We start from the raw sequence: 20,951 nt of genomic DNA on the forward strand, positions 1-20,951 counted from the left end.
CTTACTGCTGTGTTTAGGTGAGGAGGAAGAGGAGGAGGAAGATAAACTACCTCGAAGGGAGAGCTTGAGACCAAAGAGGAAACGGACCAGAGATGTTATCAATGAGGATGACCCAGAACCTGAACCAGAGGATGAAGAAACAAGGAAGGCCAGAGAGAAGGAGAGAAGGAGGAGGCTGAAGAGAGGAGCGTAAGTGAGCTCTGATCTGTAACTGACACTTGATTCATTCAAAAATGCCTACCTCTGAGAGAAGACCACTCCCTTTAGGTACTCTGCGGTCTTAAAACTGGTAATTAAAAACAACATTTAAGAAGACGACACATTTAATCTAAGGCTGCCATTTTACTCCACTTAGTTAAATGTATTTTAAAATTTAAATAGAATTTAAAAAATGAATATATGTACTAAGGATGGGCTAAAACATTTCCTTATGAGAGGTCAAAACTGTCATAGGTTATTAATATATTAGTTCATTGAAATATTTTGAAGTTATTCCATTAATGATATGCATTGTTATCAAAGATGAGTGGAAAATTCCTAAAAAAATGATCCCAAATCACTTTACCTTATAGAGCAATGTTTGGCAAAATATGGCTAATTCCAGCCCAACAACAAAGAGTGGGTTCTTACAGTTTTAAAGTATTGTTGATTTAAAAAAAAAAATAAATAAAAACAAAAACCAACCAAGAACAAAATCTAAAGACAAATAAGGGATAGAGCTGCATGTAGCTCTCAAAGCCTAATAATATTAATTATCCATTCTTTTACAGGAAAGAAAAAGTGTGCTGGCCCATGTTAACGGAGTATTGGTGTTGTCCTTCCCTTTTTGTCACAACCGTACATACATCATTTCCACCAGGCAAACACTTCACTGAGTGCTGACTTTGTATAAAATAATACATTAAATAATTTTCAAGTCTTGGCTTTCTGGAAATTTGCAGATGGCAGGCCAGTAAGAAAAGTGTGCATGTGACGCATTCGAATAATAGAAAACCTAGACCCCTGGGAAAGGCTTTATGAGAACAGCTACTCTGTCATTCCCTGGGTAGTAGGGCCATGGGAGCCACCACGGGGTGAGGGGATCTCCTCCAAAACACTGTGAACGAGGACTTCGGATGGAGAGGAACTTTCTAAGATGTCCTCCCCAAGTGACACATGAGTGTCTAACAACTAGCTTTTCCTTTTCATAAATCATTGTAATTAAATACAATTGTATGACAATTTTGGCAGATAGAGAAGCTTAGCATTGATAGATGATGGTTCCTTCTAAAGTATAGGAATTACCCCGCCTACTTCTTCCTCATGTTTTTGTTGATTGCGATTTTTAAATCTCCCTCCGCTTCTTCCTTTCTCTCCTCTTCCCAAGCTCTTTTCTTCCATCTTTGAATACCAAGGCACCACCTTCTTTAAATTTTGACTCTGGTATTCTTTTTTCTGTTTTCTTTTTAAGTCTTCTTATGCTATTTTCTTTAAAAAAAAAAAAAGAAATCATCTCACACTTTTTAGACTCATTGATGTCACTATTATGATTTAGTAATATTTCCTATTAGCAAAACCTGTGCTCTTTCATCAATAGAAGTGTGCATGATGTGTTCCAGAATTTGCTTTTATTCTCCACTTGTGTCTCAGAGAGGTCCTTTTAAAAAGTTGAGTTGGGTGAAAATTTCTGTGCTCTCTTGGTGTGCTTAAGGATCTCATGAGAACTGCTCAACGCCCCCTAGAAATAGGATCATAGAATCAACTGAGTCTCCCCTAGTGCCTGAGGGAACATTGTCTCAGTGACAGTGTCTGCCCTTAGCAGGTACCACTCTCATCCTCTTTCTGAGAATCCCACAAGCACCCTTGTCACCTGTCCTCTTCACTTCTCCACACAGCCAAATTTGGCTAAAGTGAACTTTGTCTCCAAAGGTTTTTCAGATTCTATAAATAGTGTTATAATTTGGGCAACTAATCAAAATAGTATCATAAATTATTTGTGATTGATAACTCATTTTCTGTGTTCATTTTGAAAATAAATTTTTTTGTTTTTTGTTTTTTTTTAAGAAAATGTATCAGCAAATATATTTTGAAAAAAGATCTGTAGGCAAATCAGGGCACATTTATTTAGATTAATTGATTTATGGTCTTTTTAAACTTAAACATTCAAGTGAAACACCTCAGGGAATTTCCCCCGTACTGACAAAACATTTGAAGCCAACTAAAACCAAGGTTGTAATGCTGACTATCTTTGGAGACAGTTAAAAAACTCTGCCTCGTTATACATTTTGGAGGATTTCTAATAATATGACAGGCTTTTCCTGACCGAGTTTTAAGTGAATAAGAAATATGCTCATAGCAGTGAGCAATTCCACACATTATGCCTTTTTCCCCCCTAACAACTGTTGTTTAAATAAATCAAACTTAACATAGAAAGCCATTCTTGCACAGATTAGCCCTACATTTTTGAAGATGAAGCATATCTATATGATATTCTTTTAACATGATTAGCACTTTTTCTTTGAGTGTTTCCTAGAAAAGCAGTTCCCTTATATACTGGTGAAAATAATATTTTAATTACCCGCCTATCTGAAGATAACTCAGGAAAACAACTATATCTGGTAGCACAACATTATCTGTCCGGAGCAATTAACAACAAAGACTTTAAAAATATACCCATCTGGGGTTATTTAGTGTAAGGATTTATTCTTATCTTTCCATGCCATACTAATCTTGGAGGACAGTATTCTATTTTAGTGGACTTTGAGCCCTGGATTTATGATGATAACCCTGTCATCCAGAAAGACTCTGTATATAAACATTTATGTAATTAGTATTTACCCAGCTCCACTGCTGTGGAAGCTAATTTCTTTGGAAGACATGGGTATGAATATGCAATTGACTATATTCTCTAGGAGTTCATAATAGAGCAAGGGAGGGGGCCACTTAGACACAAATTATTGTGAAGTAAGACAGTATAAATGTGCCAGAGAAGAAGGACGAAGTTGTTCAGAGTCTTAGAGGAGACAAAACTCTTTGTTGTATGGGGTGATAGATATATGGATAATCAGAAAAGGGGGTTATCGAAGAGATTTCGCGTGTTTTAAGGAATCATAGAAGGGGTTAAACACATAAAGTACTGGATTTGAGATAGCAAGAAAGCATATAATTAGTGTTAGGAAGATTTCCATTAGATGGCTTCTGGAAATTGGCATGTAAAGAAAAAAGCTGTAATTATATGGTAAACCCACATACCTAATAGATCATTTTAAAAAATCTTTTGATGACTCTGGATTAAATGAGATACTGTTTTAGATATGATTCTTAATGGAAATTCATAAATATAAAGCTTTAAGATACTTACATGTAGACACAGTTGACAACATGCTTTTGAACTGCATGGGTCCACATACGCATGGATTGTTTTCTCCTTTTTAAAAAAAATTCTAATTGCACTATCATTAATATACAGTGTTATATTAGTTTCAGGTGTACACCATAGCGATTGGCCAACTCTGTGCATGACTCAGTGCTCATCATGATGAGTGTGGTCTTTCCCCTGTCTCCCTACCTACCCGCCCTCTGGTGACCACCACTTTGTTCTCTAGAGTTAAGGATCTGTTTTTGGTCTCTTTTTTTTCTTATGGTTTCATTTGTTATGGTTCTTAAATCCACAAGATTTAATAAATTCAGGAATGAAGTCATATGGTGTTTTTCTTTCTCTGACTTATTTTACTTAGCATTACACTCTAGATCCATCCATGTTGCTGCAAATGGCAAGATTTCATTCTTTTTTTTTTTTTTCATATTGTTCAGTAACGTTCCAGTGTACTACATCTTCTTTATCCATTCATCTATCTATGGATACTTGGGCTGCTTTCATAATTCGGCCATTGTAAATGATGCTGCAATGAACACTGGAGTGCTATATCTTTTCAAATTAGTGTTTTCATATTCTTTGAGTAAATACCCAGGGGTGAGTTACTGGATCATATGGTAGTTCTGTTTTTAATTTTTTGAGGAAACTCCGTACTGTTTTCCACAGTGGCTGCACCAGTTTGCATTCCCACCAACAGTGTACAAGAAGAGTTCATTTTTCTCCACATCCTCACCAACACTTGTTACTCGTGTTGTTGATTTTAGCCATTCTGACAGGTGTGAGGTGATATCTCACTGTGGTTTCGATTTACATTTCCCTGATGACTGGTGATGTTGAACATCTTTTCATGTGTGTGTTGGCCATCTGTATGTCTTTGGAGAAATGTCTTTTCATGTCTTCTGCCCACTTTTTAAAAAATTGGATTTTTTTTTTTTTTGGTGTTGAGTTGTGTAAGTTCTTTATATATTTCGAATGCTAAGCCTTTATGAGATTATGTCATTTGCAAATATCTTCTCCCATTCCATAGGTTGTCTTTTAGTTTTGTTGATTGTTTCCTTTGCTGTGCAGAAGGTTTTTATTTTGATGTAGTCTCAATAGTTTATTTTTGCTTTTGTTTCCCTTGCCTCAGGAGACATAGCTAGAAAATGTTGCTACAGCTAATGTCAGGGAAATTACTGCCTGTGCTCTCTTTTAGGATTTTTATGGTTTTAAGCCTCACATCTAGGTCCTTAATCCATTTTGAGCTCATTTTTATGTATTGTATAAGAAAGTCATCCGGTTTCATTCTTTTTTATGAAACTGTCCAGTTTCCCCAACATCATTTGTTGAAGAGACTTGTCTTTTTCCCATTGCAGATTCTTGCCTAACATGGATTATTTTTAATAAATACAGTATAGTACTGTAAATGTATTTTCTCTTCCTTATGATTTTCTATCATTTTCTTTTCTCTATCTTACTGTATTGTAAAAATACAGTATGTAATACATGAAACCTACAAAATTAATTAAAAATTAATCTACAAAGTTAATCAACTGTGTCATCAGTAAGTAAGACTTTAGGTCAATAGTAGGCTATTAATAGTTAAGTTTTGGGAGAGTCTAAAGTTATATATGAATTTTCAACTGCATAGTGGTCAGTGTACCCAGGCCCCTTGTTTTTCTAGGGTCAACAGTATTGTGATTTTTTTGGAAGGATGGGCAAATTAAAGACTTAAAATATCAAGCAACTGCTTAAAATATCAAGCAATCTTAAATTTTTCTGTTTTTTTTTTCTTTTTCTAATTGAATCCATTCGTAATAGTTTCTTGACATATTTTCTTTTCCTTTTGATGGTTTCCATACAGGTTTCAATGAAACAGTTATCTGTATAATCTAGGTTGAGTTTATGTCTACATAGGAAAATTATTTGAGTCATCTTAATAAAACAATCTTTTCTTTCAACTGAAGTGTAATTGACAGACAATGTTATGTTAGTTTCAAGTGTACGACATAGTGATTTGACAAAACAATCATTTTTACTGAAGTATATGTCTTCCTCTTATGATCAACCAGCACACACATTATTATTCTGATGGGCAAATTAAGCAAACAACTGTGAATATAGATGTTGCAAAAATGTCCTGAGGTATTTTATGTCATAGTTGTATAGCACCATAATATTTTATATACTAAACATAAAATAATTAAAAGGGAAACAACCTAATAGCAATCAGAGTTGTATTTTAGAGTGTTCTTCATAGTTCCCTTACCATGAATTAACTGTTTTGAACCAAATATCTGAATTGGGCAAAAACACAAACTGTAGACAAGAAGTGTGACTTTAGAAAATTAAGGTGAGTTTTTATTTCATGACATGATTAAAAGCTGGGTTGGTGGGAAAGAAAGGAAGAGGCAAAGTCATTTTGTACAGTGGGCTGTAAGATTATGGCTCTGTCTTCCTGTGCCTCAGCTGGAACTTTCCAAAGGCAGCTCTGCCATCATCCTGCTGTGTGGAGTTGGGACAAGTAGAGTGAACAGCAAAGTATGTTTCTGACTAATGCTGAGTCAGATTACAATTTCTTTGTCCGTCAGGATGGAGTTTGGAGAAAGAAACTTCAGCAGTTAATTGAACAGAAAATATTTACTTAGAGAACTGTTGAGTTGGTATAAATAATTGTTAACTAGGTTACTGGAAAGGTGACAAGAGAGCACTTATGTATCATGGTGACAGCAAGTATGGGAAGCAGCTACACTCCAAAGGCTGGTGGAATGGTGGAAAGGGGTTGAAATTTAAACTTAGAAGCGTAGAAGACAGATGCCAGGGGCTGGAAGCACTGAGGAGGGGGTGATGCTGAAGGCATCTGGTCTCTCTGGGGCTGGTGGTGAAGCTGGCTGGTTCTGTGAGAGTGTTGGAAAAGTTGGCAAACCAGATTCTACTGCAGCTATGGGAAGGCCCCTCGGTTTGTGGGGAGAAGAGGCATTAGTAAAGAGGATCTGCCACCCCGAGAAGCCAAAGGAAAGCCTAGGTTCAGTCTAAGTCCCTTCTTAGTATCTTCTTTTGGTGGCCTACCATTGAGCCAGCCACAAACAGAAGGGTCCCCCACAGAGTCCCAGCCCCTGCATCACAATATTAACTACAGAAGGAAGAGTTTGAAGTTGAGTGACAATAACTTAATAAATAAACCAATCTATCACTAAAACAATCAATCCTGACAATAGGGCATTGCATTCCTCGATTTAAAATTACGTTTAGATTTTTTTGTTTTGTTTTGTTAATTCTGAACCACATAGTATTTTTGCCGTCCCAGGAATATAGAAGAGAAAAGATACATCTCATTTGCTCAGTGAGAAACTAAATCCCTTTGAAGGTCTCTTCAAAGGATTTGCTTCCACCAAATATATTTCAAGTTGAATTTTATCAACTGAAGTTTTGAATTTAATTAACAGATTAAGTTACCTTTGAGAAATAGATTTTTTATTTCCCCCTAGTTCAATTTTTCTCCTTCTCTTGAGACATGGCTAACAAATTTGTAAGGGCACTTCAAAGACATCTTCACCTCTAATGTACTATCCTTATCAAAAAGGAACATTTTTCAATGCAGTGTAGACTCGGTTGGGGAAAATGTATGAGGGAACAAAGAAGAGAGGAAAATATGTTGATAGATCTGTAACTAATCTTCCACGGATTTTTTTTTTTAAGTCTTGAGACTTTGAGGCTGTGGACGTGAAACAGTTTCAGGACTTCAGAATGTAAACACTGTTGTTTAAAGTTATAATAATTCTGGAAATTCTATATCAGCGTTCACACAGATACAAGCTCTAACACTTCCGAATCTTAGCGCCCTCTGTTTACAGCCGAGCTGATTCCCATTGACTGCGTATCTGATAGCAGTCTTTTTAAGTTTGGAAATCAAGCAAAAGTTAATTTTTTTTCCTCCTTTTAAAGGGAAGAAGAAGAAGAAATTGATGAAGAGGAATTGGAAAGATTGAAGGCAGAGTTAGATGAGAAGAGACAAGTGATTGCTACCGTCAAATGCAAACCTTGGAAAATGGAGAAGAAAATTGAAGTTCTCAAGTATGATGCCACTTTTCATACATAATTAGACACCTTTCCGGGATTGCTGATCTCCTAAATCCTCTTGAGTATTACCTATATTTTATATCTAGTACTTTATACAATATAGCATATATATAGAATACTCGTTATTATATACAACATTCATGGTCATAGACACATATACAGCATATTATATCTGCTGCTTGTGTGTGAACATGTCATATACATGTATGTACATGCATATATATGTAACATCATTAGAGAGGCAGAGCTAATGATTATATTTTTTAAAAAATGAACAAATCCATTGTTTAGATTCTTATAACCTCTGGTCACTCTTAGTCCTTTGTTCCTTGAACTGAGACTTTCTTCAGTTTCATATATTCATTCCTGTCTCTCTGGAAGAGATAATATATTTGACTTTCACCATTTGTGTGGCTTGCACATTCATGTTTCTCTGCAGGGTCCCAGCCTCAAATGATATAATCAGGCGATGGCTCTCCTTAAAGCACAGGGAGGATATTAAGCCAACAGAACAGTACACAGGATTCCAATTAAGGATTATGCTAATAGCTATTCCATGGTGACATGTCAGTGACCCAATTTCAGTCTTCCGTTGGGTGTTGATGGGCGTACAAACACACTCAGAGGCACATGGATTTGCCAACTTCCTGTATGAAAAGACAAATGATTCTCTCTTTCTGAGGGATGGGAGCAGAATCACTTCTGATCACTTCTGAGGATCACACTCTTATTTCCTTGCCAAGGTTGTTGGGGAGGTGTGGCATGACTATGAGGGAACGCGTCTGTGTTAATAAGCACGTTTATATCTTCCCATTGTGCTACCGCTGGCGTTTTTTCAGAACCATTTTTGTAAGTGGTGGTGAATTTCCAAAGCTGTCTCTCCACTGGCCTATTGAACCAATAATGTTAAATATTATAGTGTAGTATTATTGTCTTTGGTGATGAAAAAAGAACTGAAGGAGCTATGAGGATAGTTCACTTCTAATCTTAGTTTTGCAAAAGAGTATATGTTATTTAAGGACATTGTTAAGCTTCTGGGCCTCAGTTACCTCATATCTAAAATAAAAGAAGATATTCTAGATCTGTCCTGTGAAATGGGAACCTAGCCATCATTTTTAATAGCATCATTTTGTTTTGTGGAGTGCGGTTTTCCAAGTTCCAAACAATGCTCTTCCCAGCAAACTTCTAGAACACCATGGTTGTAGGCTGGGAACTCCATGTGCATTGGACACACAGCCATGAATGAAGGCAAAGCCAAGCAGGGTGCCTGGTTCCGTGGAGCTAGTCACGTGTGTGCATATGCATGTGTGTGGGTATGTGTGTGTGTGTCTGTTAAAATAGTTTTCATTCAATGAAGTGGTAGTGATGCTAAATGCTAGGGTTAAAAGTGCCCTTACTTGGCAAAATACGAGTTTGACAACCACCTTATGTTGCTTCTGAAATATATTTTGAAATATTACTGGCCATAAAATCCCCCCGAACTGGAAACCACAGGTAACTGTATGTGGAACGCTGTCAAATTGGAAAGCGGCGATACTGTGAACTTTTAGCGTGGTGTGAAATTGAGTAAGAATGCCAAAGAGTGGATCTTCCCTTTCCACCTGCAGAAGGCACAGAAGTACCCCCACTCTCCCTTCTCTCTATTTTCCCATATAGGACAGTGGAGCAGGAAGGGGCTTCTGAGTTCCGTTTGAATCTCAGACCTTCCACTTAATAGCTGTGCAAATTTGAATGAGTTGTGTCGCTCTCTGCCATTCAGGTTCCTTATGAAATTATGCTAATTTACAGGGTTATTGGCATCATAAAGTGAGATAATTTACATAAAACACTTAGCACTGCGCCAGAGCATAGCACATTGCCGGGAAGCACAAGTTGTAATTATTATTTCCTCTCAGGACAGAGTCAATGATGCCTGGTCCCCTGCAGTGTGACCAGTGTCACACTCTCTCCATCTCTCCTGATGGAGAGAGTGTGAGACAGGCTGGGCTGGGTGGAAGTTGACCTAGCCAGGGACAACCTCGGGAGCCCTGGGGGATGGTGACACATTCGTAGCAGTCTAGATGGGCAAACAATTTTGACTTGCCACCAAAGAACAGAGCATCTTGACAATTTGGCAGAATCTGGGGCCAAACTACGTTCACGTCTTCCAGATGTACCCAGGGTAATCCCGTGGCAGATTCTAGGACCTGGGCCTTGAGCTGAGTTCCAGAAATGAACCTATTTTTGGAAGAGGGGAGACAGAGGTATTGGGAAGGCAGCGAGGGAATACCAGGCCCTGTTGTTAGGGCAGAGACTGAAAATGGGGAGTCTGTAGCTCTCAGTCCAGGTCTTAGGACTGAATGTTGGGTTTTTATTCAGACCACATGCTTTTTGTTTCCTTTTATTTTATAATTTTTTCACTTTTCATTCATATATATAATACAAAATTTACCATTTTAACCATTTGGGGCTATCTATCTATATATTTTTTATAACATTTTTTCTTTCTTGTCAAACATTGGAAAGTAGGAGATTTCACATTAAAAAAAATCCAGCAGTGCTTGGGTGGCTCAGTTGGTTTAGCATCTGACTCTTGATCTCAGCTTAAGTCTTGATCTCAGGGTCATGAGTTCGAGCCCCGCGTTAGGCTCCATGCTGGGTGTGGAGCCTATATTTAAAAAAAAAAAAAAAAAAAAATGTCCAGACATCCAGCTTCTGCTGGACAAGTGGGGTATTTTTACGGGAAGTAGTGGCTGGGACTTGGCAATTGTTGCCCCTACAAAAAGGGCATTCACTTTTCAGTGTGCACAATTCTCAAACAATTCGTGTCACTTGCTTATGCTACTTGGTTAAACCTTGTATGCTTTCCAGTCTGCTGCCTCCTACCCGTGCAGCTAGGGAGTCAGTTAGGCATGTTACCAAGACAGTGATTCTGAACGTCAGATTCAAAGCCAGCTTGCAGAATAGAAGCACAGATGCAGGCCCAGAGAAGACTCAGCTATGCCTGCTCACCTTTCAGTTACGCTCACTGTCTTGGAACAATTCTCCATGGCCAGAAATGGGTCCTGCTTTGTGGCTTTGCAGTTCTCTGTGCAGCTGGTGGTCACGGTCGGCCTGACTCCCTTGATTTCAGCCTCTGTGATGAAACTGTTGTCTCTGTAGGGCCCGGCTGCCTCCCTCTGTGGGTTTCTGAATGTTGAATTGAGCTTCTCCCTTATGGATTTCAATCTTGTGATTAGAGCGAGGGATGGATGCTTTACAGTATGTAAATGTAAAGGTTTCTCCACCCCAGCCTGGAGGCCAGGTAGTTTTTCTCGCCTACCCTTTATGTCTTTTGGGGACATCTAACTCCTAGAGAACATTTCTGAGGGTAATGTTATTTCCAGAATTTACCTCCAGTCATCAGTCCTCGCTAAGGAAATGGAATGCAAGGCGAGGGGCTCAGTATAACTAGAGCAGATACTTTGATCACAGGCTTGGATCTGTGTTGAGGTTCCAAGGCTTTCCATCTGGCTCTGGACTCTGAAAAACTGGTGAAACTTCTAACAGATTTAACAGAGGGTCAGGCTTTCGAGATGTCTTTTAGAGGAAAGCATCGGGCATAGTAGCAGAGGATGCTGTGGGGCGGGGGGGTGGCGGGGCTCGGAGGTAGTTCCCACATTCTGAAAGAGGGTCCACCCCTGGCAACATGAGCGTCTTCAGAGCTGAGGGCAAAATGACAGTTAAAATAAGCAGTTAGTACATGGCAAGAAGCCCTAAAAATGGATTGTTAATCCCGAAGAACTCTTCAACATGGCTCAGGAAGTAGAGCTCAGCATTTTCAAGGCAGCGGCATTTGCTTTTTTGGCCTGAAGAGAAGCCACATCTTTTTCACTGTCGCTGTGGAACTGTGTTTTTTAGTCTGTTTTCCTGCGTGTTAGCGCAGTTTCGTACATTCATGTGGTTTAAACCTGTTGAGTGATAATCTCAGGGAGGGGGAGGGAGGGGCAGGTGTATCTGGCCCCGACTACAATATGCATACTTTTGTTTTCTACTTTAAAAGTCCTTGATAGGGTACGATGGCTCAGTTGGTTAAGCGACTGCGTTTGGCCTGGGTCATGATCCCAGGGTCCTGGGATTGAGTCCTGCATCAGGCTCCCAGCTTCATTGGAGTCTGCTTTTCCTCTGACCTTCTCCCGTCTCATGCTCTTTTACTCTCTCTCAAATAAATAAATAAAATCTTTAAAAAAAAAAAAAGTCCTTAATAGACAGTCAGGATTGAGGGCCACCATCTTTTGATTCTGAGAAACAGAAAACCTCATTAAACAGAATGTCCTACTCCATAAACTGTTTATCGAATGGGTGAGAATATGTTGAGGGGATGGGACAGGGGAAGGGAAATAGTGGTCTATTTTCCAACTTTTTGAAAGTCAGTTTCTCTTTTTTATTAGGAACTAACCACAAAAATATCCAACAGCGAGGATTTTTAGGCATAATCTGTTTTTAAGCTGTTGATGGGTTTCACTCAGAAGTTGGTTGACTAGATCTTTCCTCCCTGTAGTCTGTCGCTGAGCTAACCTGGTAGAAACCACCACAGGTGATAGAAAACACCTGGATGGAAAATAACAGGTCTGCTTATTACTCCTCCTGAAACTCAAACCTAAGTATAGCAGAACATTCTAATGGTAGATTTAAAGCCTTCCTGAGTAAACCTGAACAAGCAACCATTTTATTTTGTTCCAGTAGGGTGGGTGAGGGATTGAAAATTAAGAGACATGGACTCCACACTAAGCTCTACCTCGAACCTCACCTCTCTGAGCATCATGTATTTATTTATACAGGGAAGGGATTGAATTGTGGCGGGTAGTTTTCAAACTGCTCTCCTCAGAGTTCCAGTGGTTTGGTGGAATCCCTTCAGGGAAAGGGAGGCAGAGTTTAAGAGTGGTGCTTGCCACACCACGAGCTTTGACCAGAGATGTCACAGTTTCCTTCTTCTACACAATGTACTTGTGTATAAAGCATCTGATTGAAGAAAAAAAAATGCTTCTGTACCTATTATATAAGAAATAATTAAAAACCCGCACTTACCTGGATATTTAAAGAAGCTGATTTTGGGGAGGGAGCAGTTCTCACATTTCATGAGTTTGCAAAGTAGGGAATGGGAATACTCCAGTATACTTTCGCATGGAAATGGCTCTTGGGTAGAAGCCATCTTAAATTTATTTATTTTGATAACAACCATGTTACTTAGCTATTATACTAACTGCTTTAATTTCTTTTCTTTGTGGCACCTTGACCCAATGTTTCTGGGAGTTGTCCATTGGCTGTCTTGGCCTGGTGATTTTTTAATGGAACATTCAGTAAAGCCAAGAAAGTAATTCTTAGGATTTCACTTACATTTAAACATGTGCTTTTAATGGTCAGCTAGTCATTAAGGTAATAGTCTTCCTTATTCAATCTTCCTTTGCCCTCTAGCATTCTTTTTGTTTGTTTTGTTTTTGATTTTATTGTATTTTTTTTTTCCAGTCAGGGGAACGAATGTATTTCTAGGACGGTAAGAATAGACCAGAGTTGATTTCCTTTGCCAGAGCCATCTGGGAAAACTAGCCCCCTGGCTCCCATCCATTCCTCTCAAGTTTCCTTGGAGCTTGAGATTTTTATAGGTAAGAATCATGATTTCTCCTTTGTTTCACAAAGGCCTTTCCTTCATCTGTCGTTATGAAGGAATGAGACCTTCCACACAAGAAGACCTTTAATCATGTGTACACACCTTCTAACTAGACACCCTTCAACCATTTGGGATTCTTTTGAACCAAGAACTCAACCAAAGCAGTGGCTTTCAGTTCTTACACTTTATAGGTACCTTATATATACTGATTTTCTCATCCTAAGAATGGAGACTATTGGAAATCAGTATATCTGAATTTTGTTGATCAAAATGTAACATTGATACCCAATTTTTCTTTTTTATTTAAGTTTAATTTCGCTTACTATTTATTTACTTATTTATTTATTTGAGAGAGCATGTGTGTGTGAGTGGGGGTGGGGAGGGACAGAGGAGAGGGAGAGAGAGAATCTTAGGCTCATTGTACATTCTACTGATGGTGTGGTTAAGAGGATTGAGGTCCTGAGGTGCCTGGGTGTCTCAGTGGATTAAGTGTCCAACGCCGGATCTTGGCTCAGGTCATGATTTTATGGTTGTGAGATCAAGCCCCACATCAGGCTCTGTGCTGAGTGTGGAATCTGCTTAATCTCTTTCCCTCTCTCTCTCTATCCCTCTCTCTCTGCCCTCTGCACCCCCTGAGGGTGCAGGTGCACTCTTTCCTCTTAAAAACAAAACAAGAGGACAGATATCCCAAAGGGTCCCATAGAATGATGATGATAGATCACTGATAGACATTTGCTCTATCAGAATGATACAGAGCAGGTACGCTGGAGTATATTAGTACCTTGTCAATTAGCCTGTTGAAATGCTACAAGTTGTAGCTGCTTTTCTTGAGCAGAACACGTGAGGAGAGCAGAAACATTGGATGACGCTGATGGGTAGTCAGTTTAATGGTGACAGATAATCAGTCCTAAAGTGACAGGATCATAAATTGGTCTTTCCATCCACTTCTAACTACAATATTCGTATTTGTTCATCATATTTTCCATCTGTTTTCTGTCTTTCTTTGGCATGTATTGCAGGTTACTAACTTAATTCTGTATTGGAACACATCTTATTAATTATGCCTGTGTGTCACATGCTACAGGTTTATTTATTAGCTATACTTAACACATCCCATGTGCCAAACCTGCTACATAATTTGCAGGATCTGGAGCAAAATGAAAATGTAGGGCCCTTTGTTAAAAAATAGTTCAGAATTTCAATTATTAAGAATTTCAAGACACCAATGACAGAGAATTAAAGTAGGCACTGGGGCCACCTGAGTATGGGGCTCTGTGTGCCTGCATAGTCACAGACACACCAAATTTACCCTGCCTTTGAGTTTCACCTGCATAATATGAGCCAAAAGCTTTCTTATTGTTTATGCTTATTACTTCTGATGAGTTCCTCCATTACCATAGCATAATGAAATGGTCTCAAATAATTCAGCAGACTCACAGAGCAGAACTCAAGTCTGTATTACTCCAAAGACAGTGTTCATGCCATATAACCAGCGTGTTCTTTTTAAGTACCACTTTGAACATGTCATCCCTATGTTTAAGGCCTTCAATATTTACCTAGTAATTAACAAAGTTTATAAGCTTTTGCTTAACAAATTAGCTATACAATTTGGATTCACATTCTGATTTTCCAAATCATGAGTTACTGATGATGATGATGACCATGAGGTATGAGATGGACGATGCCATCTTCAATTAACCACCTTTATCTATTTCACCCATCCCCCATCCCCTGCCCTCTGGCAACCACCAGTTTGTTCTCTATATTTAATAGTCCGATTTTTTAAAAAGTCTGACTTTGTTTACCTCTTTCTTTCTTTTTCCTTTAAAAATTCATCTTAAAGAGGAAATTTTTTTTTTAAAAGGAAATTTTTTTTATTAAAGAATAATCAAGCCTTGGTTGGGATCTGAAATCTCTTCTGACTTTACCATGCACATTTGAGTTCACCTGTACCAATTGCTTCTCTTACCATTTTCATTGCATAAGAAAAAATCTTTTCTATTAAACAAGAACAGTGTTCCTGACAGTTCTTTCTTTCTGGAGTTAGCCTGTTAATATTTGCTGTGCTATTGTGAGTGGTTAGAAAAATCATCATGGGTAATTTTAATAATGTTTTCCAAATAACATTTTGAAATTCTCCCTTAAAGGATGCCAATAGGAACCACTTGAGAAATTTTTTTTTTTTTCTGGAGATTTAAACTTTTTCAGTTGCTAAGGAAGTCAGCTCTGAAAAATTAGGGTTACATATACTTTTGCTTACCAAAAGTTCTTTATCTCTTTCATGATTTATTGAATCTTTCCTATCCACAGTGTACTGTTTTACCAGTTACCTGGAGATGTTCTGTTCTTCACTTGGTTTTGCAAGCTTTTCAGGTGGCCCATTGGGCTCTAGCTCCTCTCTCTTCTAGAGAGTTGTGAAGGCATTTATGCCTCTCATACCATCCTCAAAATCCCAAACACCCCCTCATTAAATCAGCCTGAGATTCTGTCCAGATGCTTGATGGAAGAGTAATTAATGGTCATTGGAAAATGGGTCTAAAATATGCTAATATTCAGGGTTGCTCACGAGACTCTTGGCAATCAATCTTACCACCTTTCACAAATATCTGCTTATCCAGAATTTGAATAATCTCAAACTTGAAATAAACAGGGATTTATTTTTTTAAAGATTTTATTTATTTGACAGAGATGACAAGTAGGCAGAGAGGCAGGCAGAGAGAGGAGGAAGCAGGCTCCCCTCCAAGCAGAGAGCCCGATGCGGGGCTCGATCCCAGGACCCTGGGATTATGACCCGAGCTGAAGACAGAGGCTTTAACCCACTGAGCCACCCAGGCGCCCCTAAACAGGGATTTTTTTTTTTTTTTTTTTGGTATACCATAAGATAATAATAATAAAAAGTAATGAGACAAAAGAAAGTTCTAAAGTTTTCTTCTTGATAGATAAAATGTGGTTACCCTCATCTTTTTAACTTCAGATACACTGAATCAGTTTTCCCACATTGCCAGAATATCCTACCCTCCAAACAATTTTGATAAATAGCAATTTACCTTACTTGCATTCTTTAGAATGTCAGCTACTGGTGACAGCTAATTTTCACAACTTGTTATTAGACTATCCATAGATGTGTTATCTTTGAAAGGTGATTAAGAAGAGAAATTCACTAATTACCACTTACAATTATCTAGAAAATTCTTTTAAATATGTTTGACATAATACATTAACAGTGAAAGGAAAGCAAATGTGTACATGATAAGCACAGAATACAATTAATTTGAGAAATGTGCCTTTTTTGTTTAGGGGAATTGTCATCCAGATCTTGAGTAAGTATGAAATCCGAAAGTAACCCTTTACCTTATCAGATTTATAATAAGAGAATAATGAAAGCGTTTATAAAAAAAGATTTTTATTTATTTATTTATTTATTTATTTATTTATTATTATTTTTTTAAAGATTTTTATTTATTTATTTGACAGAGAGATCACAAGCAGACAGAGAGGCAGGCAGAGAGAGAGGAGGAAGCAGGCTCCCTGCTGAGCAGAGAGCCCGATGTGGGGCTCGATCCCAGGACTCTGAGATCATGACCTGAGCCGAAGGCAGCGGCTTAACCCACTGAGCCACCCAGGCGCCCCAGATTTTTATTTATTTATTAGAGAGAGAGAGAGAAAACATGGGGGGGAGGGCAGAGGGAAAGGGAAAAGCAAGCTCCCTGCTGAATGGGGAGCTCAACCACATGGGGCTTGATTCCAGGGCCCCAAGATCATGACCTGAGCTGAAGGTAGATACTTAACCAACTGAGTCACCCAGGTGCCCCATGAAGGCATTTTTGAGGATATTTTTATGTATATGACCAAGGAATGGCAAGTTTTGTATTACTTCAGGAGATTTAAATAAGCTTGTTGCTATAGAATAAAAGTGGTTAAGCCTTATTAAAATGCATATACTACAGTAAATGTTTGGAGAATATCATATTAGAATATCATGAAAAATGGGAGGAAGAAAGGGGAATAGTTTTTTATTGTTTTTTTTTTTTTAAAGATTTTTATTTATTTATTTGACAGAGATCACAAGTAGGCAGAGAGGCAGGCAGAGAGAGAGAGGAAGGGAAGCAGGCTCCCTGCTGAGCAGAGAGCCTGATGCAGAGCTCGATCCCAGGACCCTGAGACCACGACCTGAGCCGAAGGCAGAGGCTTTAACCCACTGAGCCACCCAGGTGCCCTGGGAATAGTTTTATATATTCAATATGATTTGTCTAAAATTTCTTTCTACAGTCTTGAAAATTAGAAATTTTAAGTGCACTTCTTTCAAATAGCTGTTAATTATGCATTAACAGTATACATGCATGAATTTACACATATATATATAATGTCTATGTTATTTCATATAAACATACCCATACATACTGGGATATCTACATAGAGACATGACTCTCTGGATGAATTAATGTTTCATTTTATGCGTATACTATTACACTGTTTCTTGACCAGTGCTTGGTCACAAGCATTAGAAAAGCTTAGAAGGGATGCTATGCAAGAAAACAGTGAAATAGTACAACTTCAAGTCAACTGAGTAGAAAGCCGAGTTCACTTACGAGCATAGAAGGCTCTGTTGGTGACCTCACCTAAGTTCTGTTGCCAGTGCTCAGGACAGACCTCCAGATCCAAGTTTGCCATGTGGCAAGTAGTCAAGTTCACTAGGTAGTCTTGATTATTTGCAGAACTTGCTGAACTGCCGTCATTTGAAATGTCTTGCCCACACATGGATCAAAAGGCAGAACACCCTGTTCCAACAGAAAAACTAAGGCTCTTTTTTAGTACTCCTAAATATCACAACACAGCATTTTGAAAACATATTCCTTAGTACCGAGAAATGTTTAGCATAGGGTAGAAACATGAACACACGGGTATTGTGCAGAATCTTTTTATCCAGTCTTCCAAAGCAGAATGGCCTCTCTCACTCTGAAGCAATGACTTGTAAATCCATCTGTTTACAGTATCAGAATTTATTGCATGTGTTTGATTCGAATGAACGTGAACCAAGCAAAATCAGCATGGTCCGTCTGCCAAGCCCTGTCAGTGGCCTGGTGAAGAGATGAATGTGAGTCTATCTAAGAATATGAGCTTGTACATGTGCTCCATGGTAGAAATATCTCCTTTGTTAGAAAAATTCCTACAAACTGATGCCTAGAATGCCTTTCTCTGCCCACTTGAATTCTGTCAGCTCTTCAATGCCCGGTTCAAGTCTTCTCTGATCAACAAGCTCTCAGGCCTCCAGTGTCCTTTCCCTTTCTACTTTAAAGCTGTCGAACACTGTTATAACAGTTTTATGGGCCTATATCTCATTTTTCTTAATGGCGTTTAAACTTCAGAAAGGAATCCACGTTTCTTTCTTTCAAAGCACTTAACACATTGCTAAGAATAAACACACTCGATACATGCTTAGAAAAAAATGCCTAAGTGTACCATGTCCTCCCTACTTTTATGTGTCCTTGTGCCAGTCACAGGAGATATATAATGCTGTTATTCTGGGGAAACTGGGAGCCCTGAGCTGGAATCCCAAACAAGCTGGGACACTTACTCTTGGGGAAAGCTTGGACCCCGATTTCATAAATCCTGTTTCTCGTCTCTGAGATGGGGATAACCATAGTTGCCACCTTGCTGGATTTTGTAGTGATTCCGTGGGATGAGGGGCATCAGTAGTGCCCAGTAGGTGGCAAGCATGGAGTATATGTTAGCTGCCCGTCACATTTTACAGGTGAGAAGCTTAGAAGAGCACACAGCTAGTATGTGACAGAGCCAAGCTTCAAACCCATGTCTCATTGACAAGACACAGATCATAGAATTGAATAGAATGTAGTCATATTCAGGGGAGAGAAATCCCTTTTTGCCTCTTACAACAGAGACACCCTAGCTGACCTGGGCTCTCTGGAGCAGCACAGAGCTGCTGGAGCTGGTCTCAGGCTAGAATTCACCCCTGCGTCCTCTCAGGCTGAGGCATAACTTGGTCTTCTGAAGCTGGACACCAGGGTCCTCACGTTCGGTCTCAAATGTGTGTCTGAATCCTCTCCCACTTGTTTAGTGGCAAGAACAATTCCCACTCTTTGCACATCTCATCATCTGATGGGCAATGGGCTGGATTCCTGAGTGGTTTTGCCTGGAAATACCTTGTCTTTTCTCAACTTTGTAATTTGGAGACTCAGGCTTAAAAATTGAAGTCAGCACTATTAGTACTACTGCTATTAGTAACAGTTCCTATTTATAGTGCTCTTACTATTTGCCGTGGATACGTTACATGTGTTATGACTAAAGTACTGCATGCATTGTTTCCCGTAAAACACAGGACAACCCCATGACAGAGCTATCAGTATCTCCATTTCATAGATGACACAACTGAGCATCCAACCATTACCACCACTGCCACCAGCATCTCCTTTAAAACAAAACAAAACAAAACAAAAAACAGGTGTTTTGAATCATCGCTTCCAGTATTAGCATGATTTTAAGTAATGCTACCAGTCTAATTATGGAGTTCTATTATCTAAGAGGCCTATAGTCCTTATTTCCAGTCTCTGTGCATGAAAGTAGCTTCCAACCTCTGCAACTTCCTTTCAATTACTCAGTGCTATTTTAGGAACAGTAAGAGTTCTGACTTGGAGTCCATTTAAATGAGTCAAAAAAAAAATTTTTTTAAACAACAGTGTTTACTAAGAAAAGACTTCTCACTCTTCTGATCCCTTTTATCGGGAAGGGCTCATGAGTACAAGTCTTGATTACAGTTGCCTTCAAGACCAGTTTTGAAATGTCTTTCGTTTCCTTGAGCAATACATTGGTTGCCTAATCATACTATCCAACTGAAAGCAAGAGGAAAATAGAGTCAGTTTGACCTAACCCAAAGAAGGAACATGTTTCCTGGCATGAGAATGTGTCAAAGACAGCATAGCGTATCCTGACTCCCCTGTGTCATCAGGGCTGTATCATGTGTTGTGGGTAAATTATCTATTTTGTAAGTTAGGCCAAAGTGTGCTCTTTCAGCTAACTGTGAAAGCACTCTCGAAAGCCCATGAAACCTTATTATTCTAATTACCAACACAAGGGGTTGATAAATGAATTATGAGGCCAGGTATTATCGCCATTAAATAGATCTCACTCAATTATTTATCCCTGGGTCTGGGGTTACAGAGCAGGGAGCTGTGCATACTGTACCAGGGCTGGCTGGAGCTCCAAGATCTGGAGACCGGATTACGGACTTGGCAGGCAGCTTCTGTTGAATGCAATTCAAGGGAGTGACACACATTTTTCAGTCAGACATTTGGATGGTTTGAAGCCAATGGATATTCAAACTTTATCCACAAAATCTTATTCATTTTATATGTGCAAAAAAAAAAAAAAAAATCCCTTTAAATTATCCAGATACCTACAAATGGGTAGGAAGATGAATTACCTTTAGGAAGAGCATAGACATTTTCTTGCTTTTTAGTTTTCAGAGGTTCTGCTCTTTTATTTTCTTGGATTCTGATATCTGTAATGGGCACGTTAGTGTGATAAATATCAGTCAGTACTCATCTCCATATTGGATAGTTTCTTTTTTTTTATCTTATTCCTAATAGCACAGTGAAAGATGTTGTCTTCTGGTTAAGAAATCTGTTATTGGAGAGGATGGGATTAGGAGGCACTAGGTTTTTGTTATTGTCCTCGTCGTTGTTTTTCTTGTTTCCTGAAATCATGCAATTCATCGCAAAGGTTAGCCTGGAAAATAGTGTTAAGAGATGTTCTGTCACTGAGTCACCAATTTCTTCCTGTGCAATGTCCCTTGTTCTAGGCCAGCAAGCTGCAAAATATATCCCTTATATCCCGAGAGCATCCTATATGGAAGTTCAAGAATCTGTTCTTGCTAAAAAAAAAAATTACTTTCTT

The 20,951-nt window shown here is 38.7% G+C and overlaps 1 protein-coding gene across 2 annotated transcripts in view; it reads left to right on the plus strand.

The window, feature by feature from the left end:
* Positions 1–20,951, plus strand: part of LOC111153626 (transmembrane channel like 1) — a 162,024-nt gene that overhangs the window by 56,530 nt on the left and 84,543 nt on the right. For both annotated transcript variants that reach the window (XM_022512771.1, XM_022512770.1), the window contains exons 3-4: positions 18–189; positions 7,280–7,408. In XM_022512771.1, coding sequence (XP_022368479.1) covers positions 18–189; positions 7,280–7,408 — 301 coding nt within the window. The remainder of the gene's footprint in view (positions 1–17; positions 190–7,279; positions 7,409–20,951) is intronic.

The sequence above is a fragment of the Enhydra lutris genome, unplaced genomic scaffold, assembly GCF_002288905.1.
Source record: "Enhydra lutris kenyoni isolate GAN:26980312 unplaced genomic scaffold, ASM228890v2 scaffoldscaffold33, whole genome shotgun sequence".
In the NCBI taxonomy this organism is placed as follows: Eukaryota; Metazoa; Chordata; class Mammalia; order Carnivora; family Mustelidae; genus Enhydra; species Enhydra lutris.